Genomic DNA, 18,873 nt, shown 5'->3' on the forward strand with positions numbered 1-18,873 from the left:
TAAACATTTTTTGGGTTAGGTTAGGTTCTAAGTAATAAAACTGTCCCAAACACTAACCGACACCCTGACCGAAATCTTGTGTGTTGCTTTAATAATGTTTAACGCTGTGGTAGGATTCTAAACCAGCGCTGTTTTTAGTCCAGTGTTATTTGAATGGCGATGGTATGTGAAGACAAAGTTTTGTAATTCTGTCCAACAATTACAACGGGTTAATTGGATTTAAATAATGTTTTATACTCAAATATTTAGACACAGCTTGGTTTTAAAACCTAACTAAAACTAAAATCTGAAGGAAATTAGCTGTGTTTGTGATTGTTTTCAATTGACTAAACTGAAGTATTTCAGATAAATCACTTAACTTGGACTTGGGTTAAAATTCTTATTCAATATTTTATTATAAAATTGAGCTATTTATCTCAGGTGCATGGAAAACGATCAAATTGCTGCATGTTGTTTTGTTATTTGATGTTTTGCTTGCAATGGGACCTCTTTTATAAGAATTGTTATAAAAGATTTTGTTTGTTCAAAAAAAGGGCACTATTAGTATTTAAACACTAAATTCAACATTCCTTCATGAAAAAACAAAATTTAGCTGGGATTAACGATCATTAAACCGGCCCTTAAATAAATAATGTAATGTATTGTAAATAGACAAAGCGAAAAAACTTTAGATTGAAATTAAACAAAAATTCTAATTTTTCAGAAATGCCTCGTTTACTAACATTTGTGCTGCTTTTATTAAATGTATCGTGCTTAGCTTCAGCAAATACCTCCAACAATGAAACTCTGATTAAGTTCGAACCGAAAAAGCTGACGCGGTTTGACAACCTAGGTAACCAGGAAATATTCCACTGGGTGAACGAAGAAGCCCAAAGTGAATTCCTGCTAACTTTTAGCGGCTTTATAAATCAAACGGGTGGCGGCGTTTCCGTTCATTGCGAAGATACCAATGTTTACTTGTTCGTTCGCAAGGACGCAATTCCGATTCCGAACCCGTTAGACACAGAGGTACCTTTGAACGCTTTTCCAAACGGCCAAGAAAATTTGGTGTACAACAGCACTCATGTGATATCGCAAAGCGACGAAAAAACCTATGAAGTTGTTATCCAAAGTAAAGCAAACCAAAGCGCAATCGGCCACTACTTTGCAACAGCATTTCTACCAAAGGCAAAAGAGACCATCGATGTGTCTGGATTGACGAAAAACTGTCAATATCATGCCAGCGTCAAAATTTCCTTAATCTCATCTGCTGAAAAACAACCAGAAACAACTGTGCTGCCATCGAATGACACCACCTACCTAACTAGAGTACAGAAAAGTCTGTTTAATGTTGCTTTTAATTCAGAAAAAAGCAAATTTAATATGACAGTCAATTCTACGAATCGTTTTTATTGGAAGTTGTCAAATGTGAAAGATTCGGGTGGAGTACTAAAAGTCAATCTAAAACCTGGCACAGATAAAACATGGAATAGCACCGTAACCGCATGTGTGCAAAACAATTTGGAAAAAGATTGTATAGGTGGAAATTTAACAACAGTCAACTCAACAGACGGAAGCAAAACTTGGTATTTTCCTTATCCCATAGCCGGACTATGGTATGTCTCTATTGAACGGAGTTGTCCAGCTAACTGCTCTGATATGGAAGAAGTACACCTTGCTGTTACAGTTGGTTCCTGTATTGAAAACTGCCAGGCAAGCAAAGGTCAAGGTTCGTGTGGCTTGTACCGAACCGATGATGTTCTTTATGTTTCGTGCAGATGCAAAGTAGGGTGGAGAGGTATTGCATGTACAGATGGTGAAGAAGCCCTAAGTTATTCCGAGCAACTTTTGAGAACATTGTTTTTAACACTAAGCAACATTATTTTTCTTGCTTGCTCCGGGCTGGCAATTTATCGCAAATACTACACTGAGGCCCTTGTTTACTTTTTTGTAGCTTTTATGAGCACTTTTTACCACGCTTGCGATCAGCCAGGTGCTGCCGTCTACTGCATTATGCGCTACGAAACTCTTCAATTTTCTGATTTTCTATCTTCAATCACCGCAATCTGGTTTACGCTTGTCGCAGTAGCCAAACCTCCGCCGCGAATCGAGTCATTCTGTCATGTAATGGGTTGTCTTGGCTTGGCTGTTGGTGTATCATACGACCGATTTAACCTGTGGACTGTGGTAGTCCCTGCTTTAATTGGAGTGGCCATAGTTGCCTGCTCATGGGGCTACAAATGCCATGAACAAAAGCAGTGTTACCCCAGTAAAAAGAAGATTGCTTTTGCCTACGTTCCTGGCTTGGTATGTGCAGGGACCGGTCTTGCTTTGTACGCTTTTGTTGAAACGGAGGATAACTATTACATTGTACACAGCATGTGGCACATACTCATGGCCACAGCCGTGCTGTTTCTTTTGCCCATCGGGCCGAAAATTTCAAACAAGGAAAAGAAGTCGTACAACACAGTTCAAGAATTTCGGCGACCATTTGCCTTTACTCAAACAGGGGATGAGAATACTTACCATTCATACAGTGACACCTCATTGCAAGCTTAGCTAACCTTGTTCATGTTTTTACATTGTTTATATGCTTTATCCTGTGATTTTTTATTGATGTTCCACTCCATTTGTAAAAAGTTAAAAAGATGTCATCATTGTATTTCTTATGATAAATCTGTTGTCTACTCATCACCTCAATTATCAAGTATTTCAATTTTTATTCGATCATGTAAACCAGTGTTTTGCAAAACCATCCACAATATCTTGTGTAATGTGCAATGTGTTTTGCAATGCAGTTAATCGCTAAAAGTCTTCATTTTTATATGTTTCTTCAAAATATAGGCTAATTGAAGTAAGAGTTTGATATCAAAATGTGGACCAAACTTATACATACATTTATCAGTACAATCAATATGCATTAACCGACAATACTGCAATATGTACTGTAAAAATTGACATTTAATTACCTTTATGATATTATGTTGTATTTTTGCAATTTGCTGATGGTCAGACTTTTTTTTTACAATAAACATTTTTCCTGAAGGAATCCGGTGCTTTTTTTATTGAAATAGTGACATGCATTTAGAATTTACCTTGAAAAGTTAAAATTGCAATTTTAGGTAAAAATCATTATAATGCTTTTGAAACACAGTGGGTGTTTACATTGAAAACAACTAATTCTCTTAACTTCTTGTCTATAAAAATACCAATTTTATAATAAGCAAGAAAACAATTCTAAACCTATAAAGCACTTGTAAAAAAAGGTAGAATTTTTGGCATTTAAACAAACTTCATCATAAATAATTTTTTTAAAGCTTTTCTCCATTGACGCCTTGTAGCCCACTTTCTCTTGTCTTACAGCAGTTGTTAGTCTCAAAATTAGCCCAGAACAGTCTCAATATCCTGTTTCCATTGGCATTTCATCAAGAGAGTACCTTCGGCTGTGTGGACCATATGCTACGATTTCTAGTAATCTAAAAAATAAAAATATATTAAGGGGTTTATTTCATACTGTGTATGTAATTAAACATTCTAACATTCTCAAACCTTGTTCTGGGTAGTGGATCTGACAAACTTTGAAACTGATCTAAAAAAAGAATAATGTATGATAAAGAGGATTTGTTTGGTCTTTTTAAGACATTGTTGCCCAAGTGAATTAGTTTAAAGAAGTTAAGATATGTTAGTTTGCTATTGCTATCATGTTTACTTGAAATGTTTAAAAAAAACTGCTGTCACAGTATTGGTAACATCTTGGCATTTTTAGTAAAAAGCTGCGTTGTTATTCAACTCGACATATTTGGGTATAAATCATTGAATAATTTCCTTCTAAACGATTACATTTTTTTAGCAACAAAACAAGCGATCATTTTTTTTTTGCAAGCAGGGCCAGGCTAAAACAAAATCTGCAAGTAAACCGCTAATTTTGGTTAGCATATGAGGAAGCTCCCATTGTACTATGATACGTGTACCGTTTCAATTAGCATTGATCAAACAAGGCTTATTATGAAGGTCTTAATCGCAGCTGTGCAGTGTACACACTTGTTTATGAATGTTTCAATTAGGGCTGCCGACTCGGTTAAAAATAACCAGAGTGCGATTCTGGCCAAATGTGCAATTTTGTCAAGTCAGACTCTACAGCATGTATTTTACCAATTTAAGTAATATTTTTTTACCAATTTAAGGTGGATACACACTACACAGCAATCCAATCATAGGGGTGTCATATAATTCATCCACTCACAACAAATGATTTAAAATTATTCAACCATATATTTTATTCCACCTTTACAATTTGCAGATTGCGGCAAAATTAGTTTCGAAACTTCGTACTGCGCATGCACATGTCATACTCCGGTAGTTTTAAGGGTCTTACTCGAGGGTCGACTTCATACCTTTGGTGCAGTTTAGTACTCTCATAGAAATCGCAATCTGGCTGATTTGTGAGAACCGGTCGACTGCAAGCTCATCGGCCGAACCGACCAGAGGGGTCGTGTCCGAGTGATTGCACAAGGTCATGAGGTCACCGATTAGTACATGAGCGTGCTGCTTGCTCCATAACTGAAGGTCTGGGTTTCCAAGAACAGAGCCCTTCGCTATTGCCTGTAGTGAAATAAACTGGGTAATTGCTGTAAGTAAAGTCATTTAAAATATAAAAAGTTCCAGGCAAGTTGTTTGTAAAAGAACTTTTCAATTATGAGCAATAAGTAAAAAACTGCAACATATAGCAAGCAAATATTTTTATGTGCAAAACTTAAGATAAATAACCAAAGTTTATAAATAAAATGCCGATTGAAACACTTCATTCCAACCCAAGTCATTTGTCCATTAAAGACTTGCGACTTAAATTGGTACAACACTGGTAATTATCTTAACGAACACTGTTTAAATGAGGGCTGCAAAGCCGGACACTGGACTCAAAGAAGTCAGTTTAATTGATGGATAAGTTAAAATACACCCCTATGAGTAGATTGCTGAATATTCACCCTATTTTAGTTACGAAATGGGTGGAATACAGTCTGTAGAGAAAAATACTCACTTTTAATGCTGGTTTTGATGCCAGAATGGCTTTCAGGAATCCATAATGTAACATAGAGTGGAGTTGAGTATAGCTTAGCGATTCACCATTATGTGACACTTGGGAATTATCAGCACTCATAACCGACATTGGTGCGAACGGGGATTTGACACACCAGACTGCCAGGCCATCGATGGGCGTCAACGACAAGTTTTCAGGTAGCGACTGCGTTGCTTTGATGACAGTCCTCCACAATTTGTCCATCTTGTGGAAAAAGTTTTGGGTGTGTTTAATTAAGTTAGGTACACTATAAACGGATCTGTAATGTAGCTTGATAATGAAACTCAAAGCCAAATAGGCTGAGTAAATTGACCTCATCTTGATAAAGTCGTTTCAATACGAGCTTGTATTATCATCAAGTTAATTATGTGATCAAGATGATGCCAATTTACTTGACCTTTTTGGCTTTTGGATTCATTATCAAAATACTATTTGGTTTAAGAATATTTATTTTTGTAAATAAATAAGAATTTTACCCTTTCATAAAAAAATATATAGAATTGCTAAAATTTTACTAAAGTTTATTTAAAACTTTGTAATCGAAATAGCCATATATAAATTATTTAAAACTCTTTGGGTTTAAATTGCTTTTAAGCAAAATCTAATAAAGTTAAAAAAACGTTTGTGTTATGTCCATCATATGGCCATATATAAAGGATCACTTTTAAAATTTAAGAAATTACAAAAAACTTAAAGAAGGCCATTTATTTTCAAGTTTACCTGTGTTGCCATTTATTTTTTACCTGCGTTGCTGTGCAGAAACATACACTTGGTTCTTTAAGTATCCAGTACTGTACAATGTCAAGCAGAGCGTGGCAAGGCCAACTGGATGTCACAATTTCACTTTCTTCCACACTTTTATCAAGCGACCTTTGATAAAAACACAAGTAAAAATAAAAAGTAATCTATTTTTAGACATTGGACAGAATAGTCATTTATTTTAAATATCTCGAAGTTATAAGATAAAAAAAACGAATTTGCCAATCTATAAACACTTTAAAAAGTTATTTTCAACATATAATCAACACTTTATTCACATTTTACTGATTTTTCAAATATAAGAAAGAAAAATATTTAGCTTTAGTTGTCTATTAAATTTTAATCAAAGGTTAATAAAAGCAATGTAGCATATTGTACATTGTACACAAACTTAAACAGACATGAATTTAGACAGTTTTTGGCTTTTGGCCCTTGATAAGCTTTAACAGTTCCGCATAATTTAGTGGTAAAATCTGAGAATATTGTGGGGGTATTGGTATTCGGCCCAGGCTGAGTGGTATCGGGATTATTCTGAATTCAATCTATTTATGCATTTCAGCCATGGTTTTCCGATCTGACTAAATGTTTTATATTTTTAAAAGTATTTTTTAAAGATTGTAGTTAAGTATAATGCCTATGGACCTATGGTAACTAATTTTACTTATACATGCAATATGAAAAATGAAACGCTGAGCTTTATCAAATACAACTCAATCACCAAGCAAAACTAATGACACAAAAGAGCAAACTTACAAAGTCATTGTGTAATGTGAAGTCAGGGCAATCATAAAGACACAGCAGAATCTAGGGCTGCATTCAAGGCAAGACTTTAAATCTTTCGACCCGTCCTTTTGCAAAACACAATAATCCAGAATCAAAGACAAGACAAGATGTATAACATGTTTCCGTTCTGAACTCTGTAAAATACATTAAGAGATGGTTGTGATTGGTGTGGTAAAGAGTGGTCAACTGGTCATGTGCGATAGTTCCCGATACTGATACCCAAATATTTTGGGCATAAAAGATACAACCATTGCATACGAAGCAAAAATGAGATTATTGGGGAAATACAAGAAAAAAATGTATAAAATTAAATTGGGCAAGTTCAATGTTTTTAGGTTATTCAGCAAAATAAATCTATATGGGCAGAAAGCTGAGTTGCTTTCGAAATTAGTTTTTCAAGAAATCAACTTTTATATAGTAGAAAACGCTGCATTAGATTGAAAAACAATTTGGTATCAGTTCAAAATTTATGTCAGCCTAATATTAGACTAGTAAGAATGTTACCACTTGGCATCAGCTATTGGCCATGATAAGATATATAACATTTCAAATTCAGGGTGGTAAAAATATTTTAACACACCTTCATCCATAGCGCAGCACATTCAAGGGTCGCAGCTGTCTTGAAAACGATGGCAAGTGATACGAGCTTGCATAAGATCTCTCTCCTGTAAGAACAAGAATTGGTTATATATAGATTTTATTAAACAGTATGAACTCAAAAAAACCTCCTGGAATCTGTCGTTGATTATACCTTAATCCAGAATCCCTCCTTTTTATGTTATGCCTAACGTTTGTTAAGTTTTTTAATCAAGTGGCCCATTATACCAACTTTAAATTGGAAATATTTTCAGCACCAATAAAAGGTCTGATTGCAAACAATCGAAACAAAGGACAAATAAAATATAACCCCAATGCAAAATTTGTTAAGCTTTATTAATGCTGTGATGCTTAATGAACAAGAATTGCAAATTGATTTATTTCAAATACCACAAATTAAACTCAGTGTACTTTTTAAACAATAAATTGAGGATTTTTCATACAGGCACAGAAAAAAACTAGGTAAGGTTCGAACTCACAAACTCTATCATATCATAGCCATCACTCTACAAACTGAGCTAAGCAGGCCCGGAGGGAATTTATTATTTTCAAACAAGTTATAGCTTCTTGTTGCTTCAACCAAACCTTAGCTAGCTAACTAAAAATTCTTCAGCCTTTCAAAAGAGCTTCACAGCACACTATTGTAAGAAGTGCAGGCCTAATCAGTTACACAAACCTGTATTCCAATGCATTTTCTCTCGCCATTGAGAACATAGCTTCAAAGATCCTGTAGCGAACATACTCATGTTTCTGTTCTTGCAAATACAAGCTGAGTTCATCAACCAGTTCCAGCTCTTCTAGAGGTGTCAGTGTTTGCTATACAAATAGTTGAAAACTTAAGAAACCAACAACATGGAACTAGCAACTACGTAAAAAAAAACTATGTACTTATATAATATATAACAGTGATGTAAACAAGTCATTTGTGAAATAACTTAATTCTAAGTCAAGTCTATTACAAAACAACAAGTCAAGTCATTATAAGAGCAAGTCATCTCCAAGTCAAACCATTAATATAATAATTTAACGTTACACCATTGAAGTTATGAAACTTGTCTTAAAAATAACAAAAAACAACATATAGCAATCTAATCGTTTACATGAAAAACTTGAGATAAATAGCTAAGTTTTATAATTAAATGTCAAAAGAAAACACTAAATATAAACAATAAAGTCATTTGATCAATGACAAGCCATTTGTCTAAAATATTTAAGTCAAGTCAAGTCATTTGAAAACAACGACTTAATGCACTTAATTCAAGTCAACAAGTCAATGAAGTATATAATTGTATCCATACTAAATATTAAAAAAATTCATAGGTGTATAAAAACCAAGAAATTTTAGGTTAGAAAATGATGTGCTTATGATGCAAAATAATAACTAAGTTAAGAAACTCAAGGTCAGTTTATTTTTACAGTTAGAAATTAATTAAAAAAGTTCTGTGTGTTTTTAATTTTTAAATTGAAACAAATTTACCAGTAATGTTTTTCTTTTCTTTGATTAAAAATATTTAATGCGCTATGGTTACCAACTTAAAAGCATGTTTGATAAATATAGTTTTACAGTTCCTTATTAATATTTTTTTTTTAAAGTAAAAAAGTGGTGTATTAAGTTAATAGAAAAAAACAGGTTTTTGCGTTTTCAGGTAAATTGAATATTACTAAAATTAAAAAATACATATTCCACTAACTTGTTGTTGGCCCATCCAGTCTTCTCTTTGCTTGAAAATAACATCATCTATTCTTGATATGAGTCCTTCTTTGCTGTAAGCACCCGAGGTACCCGATTGATTCTAAATAATATAACAAAAATATCAGTATTTTTTTACATTACTTACAGTATTTAGAGTTAGGGTACGAGTTTAAGGAATGCATTTTTTATCATTTTTACTTTGTTTATTAAACTGCACTAATTGGCACTGAACAGTTTTTGTAAAGATATTGGGTGTGCAATAAAGACTTCATGAAAGATGTGCAATTTACTACTTGAATCCCGGGCGTACACCTGTCACAGAATGCGGACAGGGTATGAGGTTTGCATTAAAGGCCCGTCTACACCACAGCTGCACTGAGCGGAGCTGAGCTGCACTGGGCGTGAAATTATTTTCACTACAGCTGCAGTCAGCTGCGCTGGGAGTAAAAATCGCCCCAAAACGTACAGTGTTTCAATAGCTGCACTGCGGGCTTGAGTTTGTTTAGCAAAGCGTGAAAATCGCTTCAAAGCGTAGCTTTAAGCTAGCTGCAGCTGCTGCATGGGGCTTGAGTTTAGCAAAGCGTAACTTTAAAGGCCCATTTACACTACAGCTGCACTGAGCGGAGCTGCACTGGGCGTGAAATTATTTTCACTACAGCTGCAGTGAGCTGCGCTGGGTACGGAGCGCTAGTTTAGCAAAGCGTAACTTTAAGCTAGCTGCAGCTGCGGCACGGGGCTTGAGTTTAGCAAAGCGTGAAACGCTCGCCACAATAGAATTTAAATGTAAATTACGCTTTGCTCAGCTCAGTGCAGCTGTAGTGTAAACGGGCCTTTACAATTAAATGTCCAGAGAAGTTCGTTTAAAAATGTTAAGTGTGTAGGTTACTTGTATCTCACCGTATAAACACTTTCAAGGTTTCTGACGAGCTCCTTAACTGAAGACGCGTAGATTCGTTGATTCATTGCATTTATTGCTTTTATTTATTTTGTAAACAGGGGGGTTAAATTAAAAATAAAATAAGTTTGTTAACAAATCGGATTCTTAAACATTTTCTGCATGATTAAACATCTCTGGTAAGTCCCAAATGCGCAACGAATTTATAGCAGCCACTTCGTCATATTGTGTTTACACAGAGAATTTTTGATTTAATCGATGTGTCATAACGGAAAATTTTCAGTAAAAAATCTATGGCCTAAATTCTTTGCAATCCTTTCAATGTTTGCGTTACTTCTTGCAGCCAATGTGCAAACGATAAACGGAAAGTTTTCGGTAAAATTCCGTTACGTAGATTTCTTGCAACCACATTCTAATGTTTGCGATATCCTTGCAGCGAATTTGCAAAAATTCAAATTGCTGACACCAATTTTTATGCGTCAAAAGGCATTTACATCCGTTTTAGCATATGTTTTCAAAACACCGCGGTCTGAACATTAATCGGTTTCCCCGGTCGTGTGATTTCAAACTGTTGACATTTAACTGAAGTCAGAAGCTGTTTCGCAATCGCATTTTGACGTAAAAATTGTATGTTTCGCGTCAGAAATAAGTGTGAAAAAGGCTGGAGTTACGCCCTTTTTGTCACGTGGTATTTTGTTAAGTATTATAAGAATTAATGACGTAAATCTTTCTTTATTCGCAGAAATTTTCTTAACTGATTCTCGTCTATAAATAGCGTGTCAATATAAAATGGGACCCACCCCCTCAAATCAGACCCACCCCCTCAAATTATATAAGCATTCTATGATCACAAGTTTTGTTAATTTTTGCGAAAGGCTTTGCTAAACAAAATGTGTCGTAGTTTGATGTGAATTTATAATATTAGAATAATAAAATTTGGGAGCATAATGGTTTGAGGTTGTAGTAAGACGTAATAAGAATATCAAAGCCCATACACAAGTATAGGTAGCATCTTGGACGTTTCGAATAACTCTTTATTCATTTTTAACATCAAAGTTTTGAAACTTTTATTATTCATTAAGTTTTGTGCGAAAAGCTTAGAAGAAAACTTCTCATTTAAAATTTATTTCTACAAGAGGCAACAAGATATTTAGATGGCCTAAACTTCTTTCATTAATTTCAGGGACATGTGATAAAATTAGAAAAAAAGACACAGATCTGACAGTAAAACTCATATGTAATTCTACATCTTTATTAAATGGCATAAGATCCTATATCAGTTGCAATTTCATTTCAACCAGATCTTTGTCGATAGTTTATTTCATTGCAAACTTGTTTGTTTGATAAATTAACAGGTATACAAAACCAACCGATGTTGATTTCAACATCATCCTATCATCGTTACCAAAGCTTTACAATGCGAATTTATTTTTGGCACGCACAATTACATAATTTACTAGCGACTAATTACGCGAACAAGAATCAAATTTTTAGTTTTCCCGCCAGGCTCTGGGCGGTAGAAATCCAAAACTTGGCCCAGGAACATGGAGTTGATCCAGTAGCTAGCTTGTAGCTTCCGTAGGCCGCCAGAAGGACTATAAGCGAACTGGACAGCATTGCTTCTCTACGCATGCGAATAAACAGAGGGTTGGTCTTGAAGAGCTCCTCAAGTATATTTGCTCGGACGTTTTTGCGCGGGAAATCACTGGAGGGAACTTCTTTGCCCAGAAATTCGCACAAAGGACCCCAGCCATCCTTCACCGAGTACACAAGAAGCTTGTCTTTAGGTGCGTTCTGCGTGTCACCATAACAATTTAACCAATGCAGTAACAGATAGCCTACTTCATGTTTCATTACGTTAAAAAGTCAGGGCTGCGAATTCGGATAAAAAAAAGAGTCTGTATATTTCAACAGGGAGACATGACCACCGTGCTATCTGACTCCAGTAAATCGAAACTAAAACAAACTGCCATTGTAATTTAAAGAGCATACTGTCAGGTCGCTCACAGATTTATTGTACATTCACATAATTCAGCATATTTCGCTTTCAATAAAAGAGCTTACAGCGCAGTAAAAACACGTATTGCCAGTAAGGCGTGCATTGTTGACTGTTTGGCAGTAGAAAGGACACGACTAACGTTGCATTCAAAGCGAAACCGTTAAGGATTAAAACTGGCCAGTTAACGAGCAGGATGTAGGGAAAGGAAATATACCAGAACGACTTAACCAGGCATTTAGCACAGGCACAACAAACACAGTAAATAACAAATACAGACGGTGGGACCTCTACAAGTCCGACTCAATATCATTTTCGGTCGAAGTTGAACTCGGACTGCTTCAAACCAACTCAGCAGCCCAGTCTATCTGTGATTTTTACCCTTTTAAAGGAATGACGACATTAACTTTGGGTCACACGCAGCTGATATAGCTAACCTGAAGTACATTAGCGTTGTGTCTACGGTAGGCCATCTTTAGAACCAGTTCATTCACGGGAGGGTCTCTGAACAAGCTCATTGGTGGAGCATCCCATCCGAACACGGCAACGCCTGAAACAATCACGTTATATATATCGACGAACAATATTGAAGCGTGTTTGGAAAAGCGATAAAATTTTGTTTTTTGCTTAGAGAACTTTGACTTAATTGGAAATCTAAGTTTATTAGATTGTCTAACTTCACTAAATGTAAACAAGGAATAAATATCCCTGTTTGAAAAGCAATGCCTGAAACAATCAGGTTATAATCTTTGTATATGGCCGTATTTGTCTAATTCTAAATAGAGGAATCAGGTGGCACTGTTAACTTTGACCTGGTGAAGCACGGTTGAGCGAAAGCTTGTCGAGAATCAAATACAATTTGTCTTTATACAGTGCCACCTGATTCCTCTAATCAGGTTATAAAAGCCCTTAAAGTGTTTCCGATGATGATTCAGTAAAGTGTGAACAGACCTCAAGGGAATCTAAGTTGGGGTAAGGTAGGCTATAATAGTTTACCGAAACGCGTGAAAAAATAAAGCGAATATGCTATACAACTATTTGTCTAAATTCCGGTACGTTTAATAGATAAAGAATTATTACAAACGTTTACAAAACGCTTTCTACTTCTGTACAGAATTTAATACTTATTCGAAACGTTAAAACTATGCGATTTACTTCAGTATAAGCTTTGATATTCCTGCGACCTCTAACTAAAACCTGCAGCCATTATCTTGAAACATATTCGAAATTTTCAGAAAATGCAACCTATAGGATTTAAAATTCATTTTACGTTTACGTCAAACCTTGGCCATTACCACATAATTAATTCGGAACGTTTAAAAAGGCTCCCAATTTTTTAAACTCACATAGTCTCTGTCCAAAGACCGTCATACGCCGCAGTGTAGGTGATAGCATGACCGTCAGCTTGTATCCGAGTGTACTCCCACTGTTCACTTGGTTCTTTAAGCTCTCAAACCAAACATCCTCGTTTTCTCTCATAGTTAATATGATCTGCAACAAAATAGGACATGGATGGCCAAGGGCAGGACCCAGGGGGTGCGTGGTTATGACCCCCAAAAATTGAATATTTTGTCTATTTTAACAACCCAAATGCCACAATTCTTCGCATGAATCTCGACCGTGTTTCTTTTTAAAATGACTTAAGTCCCAGTCAAGTTATTCGGAAAATAACTTGAGTCCAAGTCAAGTCTTTTCGAACAAATAACAAGTCAAGTCCCAGTCCAAGTCATCAGTTGCGCAAGTCAAGTCCCAGTCAAGTCATAATTAGAGCAAGTCAATTTCAAGTCATGGCCTTGTCATAAAGATGAAACGTTAAACTATTCGAATTTTTAAACTCGTATGATTATGAACAATAACTGAACTAAAAAATAAGGAAAACGAAACATAAAGCAAGTAATTTGTTTTTTTGTGCAAAAATTTGGACAAATAGTTCAATTTTATTAAAAAAATACTTAAAGAAATGCTTTATTTCAACCCAAGTTATTTGTTCAAAAGACCTAAGTCAAGTCAAGTCATTTTGTCCAAATGACTTAAGTCAAGTCAAGTTATTTAGAAAATGCTATACTGGGCTTATTTATACTTAGCAGCAAGATAGTTGAAAATCATTTTGAGAAATAAGTTAAATAAGCGCAAAATTGAAAAATAAGTATTATGTATATATCGTGAAAAATCTTTGTATGTATATCAACATACATCAAGCATATACCTTTGCATCGGGAAAGGCTCCGTGTATTTCCTCCCAGAAAAAACAGGAACACTTGAGTCAAGTCAAGTCAGATGAAAACAGTTAAGTGCATTTAAGCCAAGTCAAGTCAAGTGACACTAGAGCAAAAAAAACACAAATCATATGCACACCAAATCATACATCAGGCATATACCATGGCATCGGGAAAGGCTCTGTGTATTTCCTCCCAGAAAAAGCAGGAAGGAACGTCAGTGACAGCATCCACGCCAGAATACATTCGCCTGAAGTCCTCAGTCGTCCCTCCCTTCGAGAATATTCTCTCCCAATCGTTTCCAAGGAACTGGTAGTTTTCCACATAGTCGTACACATTGTAGCCCAACTCGCGCAGAGCGAATGCCATCGACTTGGTGCCGGTCTTACCCATACCAGCACATATCACCTTCATTTTGTATACAGCTGTATATTTCACCGTTTGGCAGACTTATAAGATTCTTAAGCAAAAACGAATTACAGTTAAAGAAACAGCATATGATAGGCACAATGGTTTTATATATATTCGTGTTTTTGTCCATGTTTTGACATTAATCGCATTCATTTTGCACAGCTATGTGTCTAACGGTTTGGTAGCCGTTTTAGATCCTCAAAAACAGAAAATAGATAAGTTAAAAAATGCTCTATAATATGAACAAATATGATTTTACATTTAATTGGTGTTTTTTTACATGACACAAATCGCATTTAATTTGCAGAGCTATGTGTCTCACGGTTTGGCAGCCGTTTTAGCTTCTTAAAAAAAACTTATATAAGTTGAAGAAAAAACATGCTCTATAGGCACAGACTTGTTTTTATATTTGTTACGTGTATTTTTCCATTGGCAGATATTGAACTTATTTTGCACAGCTGTGTTTCTCGGTTTGGCAGATTTTTTATATTCTTGAGCAAAAACGAAAAAGAGTTAAAACATGCTCTAGGGCTAGGCTGCTAGGCACAGAGTTGTTTTATTTAAAACGCGTTTTTTCCTTGACACAAATCGAAGTCATAACTGTAATAATTTGCAAAAATAAATTTTGTGCTCAAGTTTGATTTTTTTTATTCAAAATGGGTTTTGTCCATACTACGGCATAGTAAGCTAACTTAATTTTTGTGTATGTTTTGGTTGGGCAGAAGAGATGGTATTTGGCAACATTACCATTTTGGGGCCAAAAAAATGATTAGGCCTACATTATTTATAAATAGTATCTTAAAAATGCAATTATAACCTGATATTACCCCGGCTTAACCTGCTGAAATTTGTAACACATTAATAAAGCTTCAGGCAGCTAATAGTGAAGCAACTTAAGCCTGTTTAAACAACTTCTATATAACCCTGGGAAAGACTACTAATCACATATTTGGCATTCTAACAATTAGTCGCAAACTACACCTAAAATATATACAATCTAAGAACCTGGCTTGACAATTTATCTGTCTATATTGGTTGTTCAATGCTCCCTGATACAGATTTGTGAATTTCGTAACAGGGCTGAAACAGGTCTTTGTTTGTTTTACGCACTACAGTCAATATTTGGCCGGCTCAGCGTACAAAATTGTCTTGTGTACAACATATAACGGCTGCTATAACACAGTCCTGTGCAAAGGATCTTAATAGCTCATTTTGGATTTAAATGTTTAAGGGTGGTACATTATGCTTTGATTTGCCCAAAGGTTGGCGACGTTTTGATTAATTGATGCGCTCGTTGGGGTACAGGTGGCCTAGAAAAAAGTAGATTTCTAAAAAAAACATAGTAATTTAAGGTAACTAAAACAGCATAGATGTCGGATCGAGTGGCCGTATGTTTTACCTAAGATTACAGTTTATCAACTGATTGGCCGTGTTAGTGTGCGTTAGCACATCATCAGCTGAAACTCGCACTCTGCATTAAACAAATAATTTTATTGCATCTTTGTTTGGCATTTATTTTAAAACAACGCAACATACAAGTAAAGTAGAAAAGCTATCGTCATAATTAGGGATGTCCGATAATATCGGATCGGGCGGGTCGATACCCGATACCAAGTGGTAGTATCGGTACTCGTCCGATACTAGGGTGATATCGCTGCCGATCTTATATCAAATTAATGAAGACATTTCAGCCATTTGCGAACAAAATTTGTTTGCTCGACGCCCACGATTGCCACTGCCGCAAAGAACTCATTTTTTTTTTCTTACGCATTAAGAAACGGTTCTGATTTTAGAATATCAAATATCGGACATCCATATAGTCAGAATCACAAGCTCATGAATCAATTAAGTCATTTGTTCGAAAGACTAAAGTCAAGTCATTTGAAAAGAGTGACTTAAGTCAAGTTGCTTTCTGTGTTTTTAAACGGCTGAGAATTTAGAGCCAGTCTCGAGTAAGACTACCCGAGTCCAAAGTCCGACGTGGACGTAAAAAGTTCGGAACTTATTTGGGCTCACACTGTAAATCGTAAAAGTGGAATAGCATAGGGCAGGAATGTCCAACCTGCGGCCCGCTAGACATTTACACTCCCATGTAGTATTTTCAACCTTCAATATTAGCCTAATTAAAATGTACCAGTCAGCTTTTAGGGGCGCACTAAAAGCATAGGATGGGTAAAAATATATATATATAATTCTAAAGGCCCGTTATAACTCTAAGAGCAATACCTAATTTTGAAACTTAATAGGTTCTGCGGCCCATTAAATTATTTCAAGTGTCAATGCGGCCCACTGTAATAAAATGTTGGACATCCCTGGCATAGGGGTGTATTGTGCAGCCTATGAGGTTGATTTGTAGAATGATTTAAAGCTAGGTGTGATTTTTAGAAATGTAAATTTATTTCGAACAGTGTTGTAAACAAGTCAAATGACTTAAGTCCCAGTCAAGTAAATTCAAATAAACAACAAGACAAAACCAGTCATAAGTTGCCCAATTTATGTCATCATTACAGCAATGTTGCACTGAATATGTGAATAGAAATCACCTTGACCCTTGCTAGATAAATGTCGACCTGAATTCTTGATCAGTAACAACAGAATAATCTAGCAAAGCTAGCAATTCAGGTCAGACACAATAAACAGATCTTAAAATACATATATATATTGCCAACTAAGGCATCGTCAGTATATCTTAATTCGAATGAATCTCATTACAGCAAGTCACTTCCTAATAAAATCCTTATGGTAAACTCAATTGACGATGAGCAATAAATCAACTAAACAAAAAAAACTAAGATAAAGAACCCCATTAAAAAAATGCTAAATGAAAACACTTCATTTCAAACAGGGTCATAGTTCTACAAATATTAAGTCCAATTAAGTCTTGTCCAAACGACTTAAGTGAAGTCATTTAAAACTAGTGACTCAAGTGTATACGAGACTGCTTTCAAATCGTGTTTTCGCTGAAAAGATGTTACACACTTGTACATTGAGTAGTTTAGTTTTATTTACAGTATTACAAATCAGTGGGCGTTAAACGCGATTTACAGAAACTACTGGACGTTAGAAGCAAATAAAACAACAGAATATAAATAGGACGGTTTAAACGGCAAATAGAATAATAATGTGAGCTGAATAGGCTGTGTAGTGTGTAGGCCTACTTTAATTACGCATTGTATGCATGGCTTAGTTTGCATAAAGCCGAAATGCTATAACCCCACGATTAGAATGTCAGATAATATCGAAACAAAGCCGATATTCGATACCGAGTGGCAGTATCTCTAAATGTACATGGTTGTTGCCACCCAGAAGTCTGTAAACTCGTCGTTTGACGTTCAACTCTGCAGTACTTGGGCTATTGAACTCAATTAATGTAACTTATGCTACCTATTTCGACGGCTGTAATTGTTTGCCCATAACATCGTATATAGGTGTAGAATAAAAATAGGGAATGTCAATCTGTCCATAAAAAGCAAGAATTTGTCTAAAAATGAAAAGCAAGAATTTGTCTAAAAATGAAAAGCAAGAATTTGTTTAAAATGAAAAGCACGTACATGAAACCACTAAAGTGCATCGATTGGGTTCAAATCTCGGCGGCTTCTTTCGTTAGTCAAATAATGCTGCATTTTATGCGGCAAATAAAGGTTTCAAAACTCTGAACTTTATGGAATACTAAAAAAATGATGGAACAACCAAGAAAAACAAATAGAAAAGTAGCATGTTTTTTGAAGAATAGTAGTATTTTAACCTGCAGTGTTTTAATTATATGTTACATTGCAAGACGGATATATGGGAATGTCATACTAACGAAATAGGAATACAGAAAAAAAAATAGCAACAGCACTATTTAAATAATTTTAGGGCTCACTGTATGTTTAACATTTACAAGGTATGACGAATATATACACGAAGAGCCAAGCAATACTATTTTTAGGTTAGTGGCTTTTTAAGCAGTAGAGTTAAAATAAGGATATTACAAGATTAAAACGTATCAGCGAAATAGGAATTTAAAAAAACTAAAAGGCAACAACATTTTTAGGAGTATAGAGATATTCTAAGAAGGAAATTAAATCAAGATAGAAAGACAAGGTCATTTTATACCTATATCGATATGAAACAATTTTGAAAAATTATTCTCGCATAGATTTTTGACAAATAACTTTACGCTCCACTGTTTTAATTATATGTTACAAGGTAAGAAGGATACACACTGGCGTCTTTAAAGACGACATACATAGTCGGGCCGCCCGGTCTATCAACAACACTGTCGTAGGGAGAGTTATTGTGTTGCATGGGGGGTACACGCATCGACTGAGCACCTTGGCAGTATTCTCCAGTTATAACTTCGGCCAGAAACATTTGCTTAGGTGAGTTACTTGCGTACCGGTCAGAATAGCTGGCAGTAGTGGCAAAGTAAACGCCACTGCCGTAAGCAGTTCCTGTAGAAATGTAAAATGTGTGAATCGCATA

At 35.4% G+C, this 18,873-nt stretch overlaps 4 protein-coding genes across 4 annotated transcripts in view; 1 reads left to right on the forward strand and 3 right to left on the reverse strand.

Annotated features, from left to right (window-relative positions):
- The first annotated feature begins 453 nt into the window (after nucleotides 1-453).
- On the forward strand, nucleotides 454-2,988 carry LOC146131834 (transmembrane protein 8B-like). The gene has a single exon (XM_083396790.1). It carries the CDS (start codon nucleotides 706-708, stop codon nucleotides 2,536-2,538), a length of 1,833 nt encoding a protein of 610 aa, XP_083252916.1. The 5' UTR covers nucleotides 454-705; the 3' UTR covers nucleotides 2,539-2,988.
- Nucleotides 2,989-3,245: 257 nt separating this feature from the next.
- Nucleotides 3,246-9,926, reverse strand: LOC146131835 (integrator complex subunit 15-like). The gene is made up of 10 exons (XM_083397319.1): nucleotides 9,786-9,926; nucleotides 8,887-8,988; nucleotides 7,872-8,011; nucleotides 7,179-7,263; nucleotides 6,569-6,732; nucleotides 5,800-5,926; nucleotides 5,018-5,260; nucleotides 4,374-4,581; nucleotides 3,529-3,568; nucleotides 3,246-3,455 (listed from the first exon to the last, which is right to left on the reverse strand). The coding sequence occupies exons 1-10, from the start codon at nucleotides 9,849-9,851 to the stop codon at nucleotides 3,377-3,379; spliced, it is 1,254 nt and encodes a 417-aa protein (XP_083253445.1). The 5' UTR covers nucleotides 9,852-9,926; the 3' UTR covers nucleotides 3,246-3,376.
- A 1,339-nt stretch (nucleotides 9,927-11,265) lies between these two features.
- Nucleotides 11,266-14,409, reverse strand: LOC146131836 (uncharacterized). Its single transcript, XM_083397094.1, has 4 exons — nucleotides 14,158-14,409; nucleotides 13,126-13,270; nucleotides 12,217-12,329; nucleotides 11,266-11,577 (listed from the first exon to the last, which is right to left on the reverse strand). The coding sequence occupies exons 1-4, from the start codon at nucleotides 14,407-14,409 to the stop codon at nucleotides 11,266-11,268; spliced, it is 822 nt and encodes a 273-aa protein (XP_083253220.1).
- A 3,824-nt stretch (nucleotides 14,410-18,233) lies between these two features.
- Nucleotides 18,234-18,873, reverse strand: part of LOC146131837 (protein mono-ADP-ribosyltransferase PARP14-like) — a 41,635-nt gene continuing 40,995 nt past the window's right edge. Inside the window, exon 43 of the mRNA XM_083397095.1 lies at nucleotides 18,234-18,842. Within this exon, the coding sequence (XP_083253221.1) occupies nucleotides 18,580-18,842 (263 nt within the window). The 3' untranslated portion in view covers nucleotides 18,234-18,579. The remainder of the gene's footprint in view (nucleotides 18,843-18,873) is intronic.

This window comes from Ascidiella aspersa, chromosome 9 (assembly GCF_963924565.1).
Source record: "Ascidiella aspersa chromosome 9, kaAscAspe10.2, whole genome shotgun sequence".
NCBI lineage: Eukaryota > Metazoa > Chordata > Ascidiacea > Phlebobranchia > Ascidiidae > Ascidiella > Ascidiella aspersa.